This window comes from Aphanomyces invadans, assembly GCF_000520115.1.
Source record: "Aphanomyces invadans strain NJM9701 unplaced genomic scaffold supercont1.60, whole genome shotgun sequence".
Lineage (NCBI taxonomy): Eukaryota > Oomycota > Saprolegniomycetes > Saprolegniales > Verrucalvaceae > Aphanomyces > Aphanomyces invadans.
The window spans coordinates 296,243-296,998 of NW_008580205.1; the positions used below are offsets into that span (position 1 = coordinate 296,243).

The following is a 756-nucleotide window of genomic DNA, read 5'->3' on the forward strand; positions in this document are numbered from 1 at the left end:
ACAAAGTGGTACTCGAATCCGATGAGCAACGCCGTTTCGGCGAAATATTGTCACAATTACATTTCACGCAGGGATTGGATAAATACCCATTGGTCGATTCAAAAATCCCTCGCACTTTGAATTTGATGCCAACACCGGACCTCCCGCAGCGCGTCCAGCGGCGAAATAGCACCGACACTCGCATAAAGCTGATGATTGCTTATGAGAACTTGACGCTTTCCGTGAGTTCTATTTGCGCTTCAGAAGGGGTGCCTTGTTCGACATGGCTGCCGCGGCTCAGTAAAAAAGACCGCTACATGTCAACCCAGCGCAATAAGGAACTCCCTACCCTTGGGGGCCAAGGTAGACTCGTCGTAACGAATTTTACTGACGACTTGGTGCATTTAATGCGAAATGTACGAGATGAGGGCCACCACCTCACCACGGCCCACATGATCACGTGGATAAAGACCCACCAACCAACTTGGGTCGACCAGCATTTAGGCGAGAAGGCGCTGTCTACGCTGGACTCCTCAGCTTGTGCCAACGCTTTGGTCACCGTCAAGGATTTTCTCAGCGAGTTCCTTGCTTCTCCAAATTAAAGCAAGCGGAGCTGTCTGAGAAGAAGGAAATATTTGCCTCAACGTTTTGGTCCAAGCACAGCAACGTCCCATTGCACGACATCATTAATTTCGACGACACGGCAGTGTATTATGACATGCCACCACGCCGTATTTGGTGTAAGATTGGCGTCGACGCTAAAAGTGACACCTCGGA

The 756-nt window shown here is 50.0% G+C and overlaps 1 protein-coding gene across 1 annotated transcript; it reads left to right on the plus strand.

The window, feature by feature from the left end:
• Positions 1-296: 296 nt before the first annotated feature.
• On the plus strand, positions 297-581 carry H310_14071 (hypothetical protein; the record flags this gene model as incomplete). Its single annotated transcript, XM_008881810.1, has 2 exons — positions 297-395; positions 450-581. 2 exons carry the CDS (start codon positions 297-299, stop codon positions 579-581), a joined length of 231 nt encoding a protein of 76 aa, XP_008880032.1.
• Between the last annotated feature and the right edge of the window lie 175 nt (positions 582-756).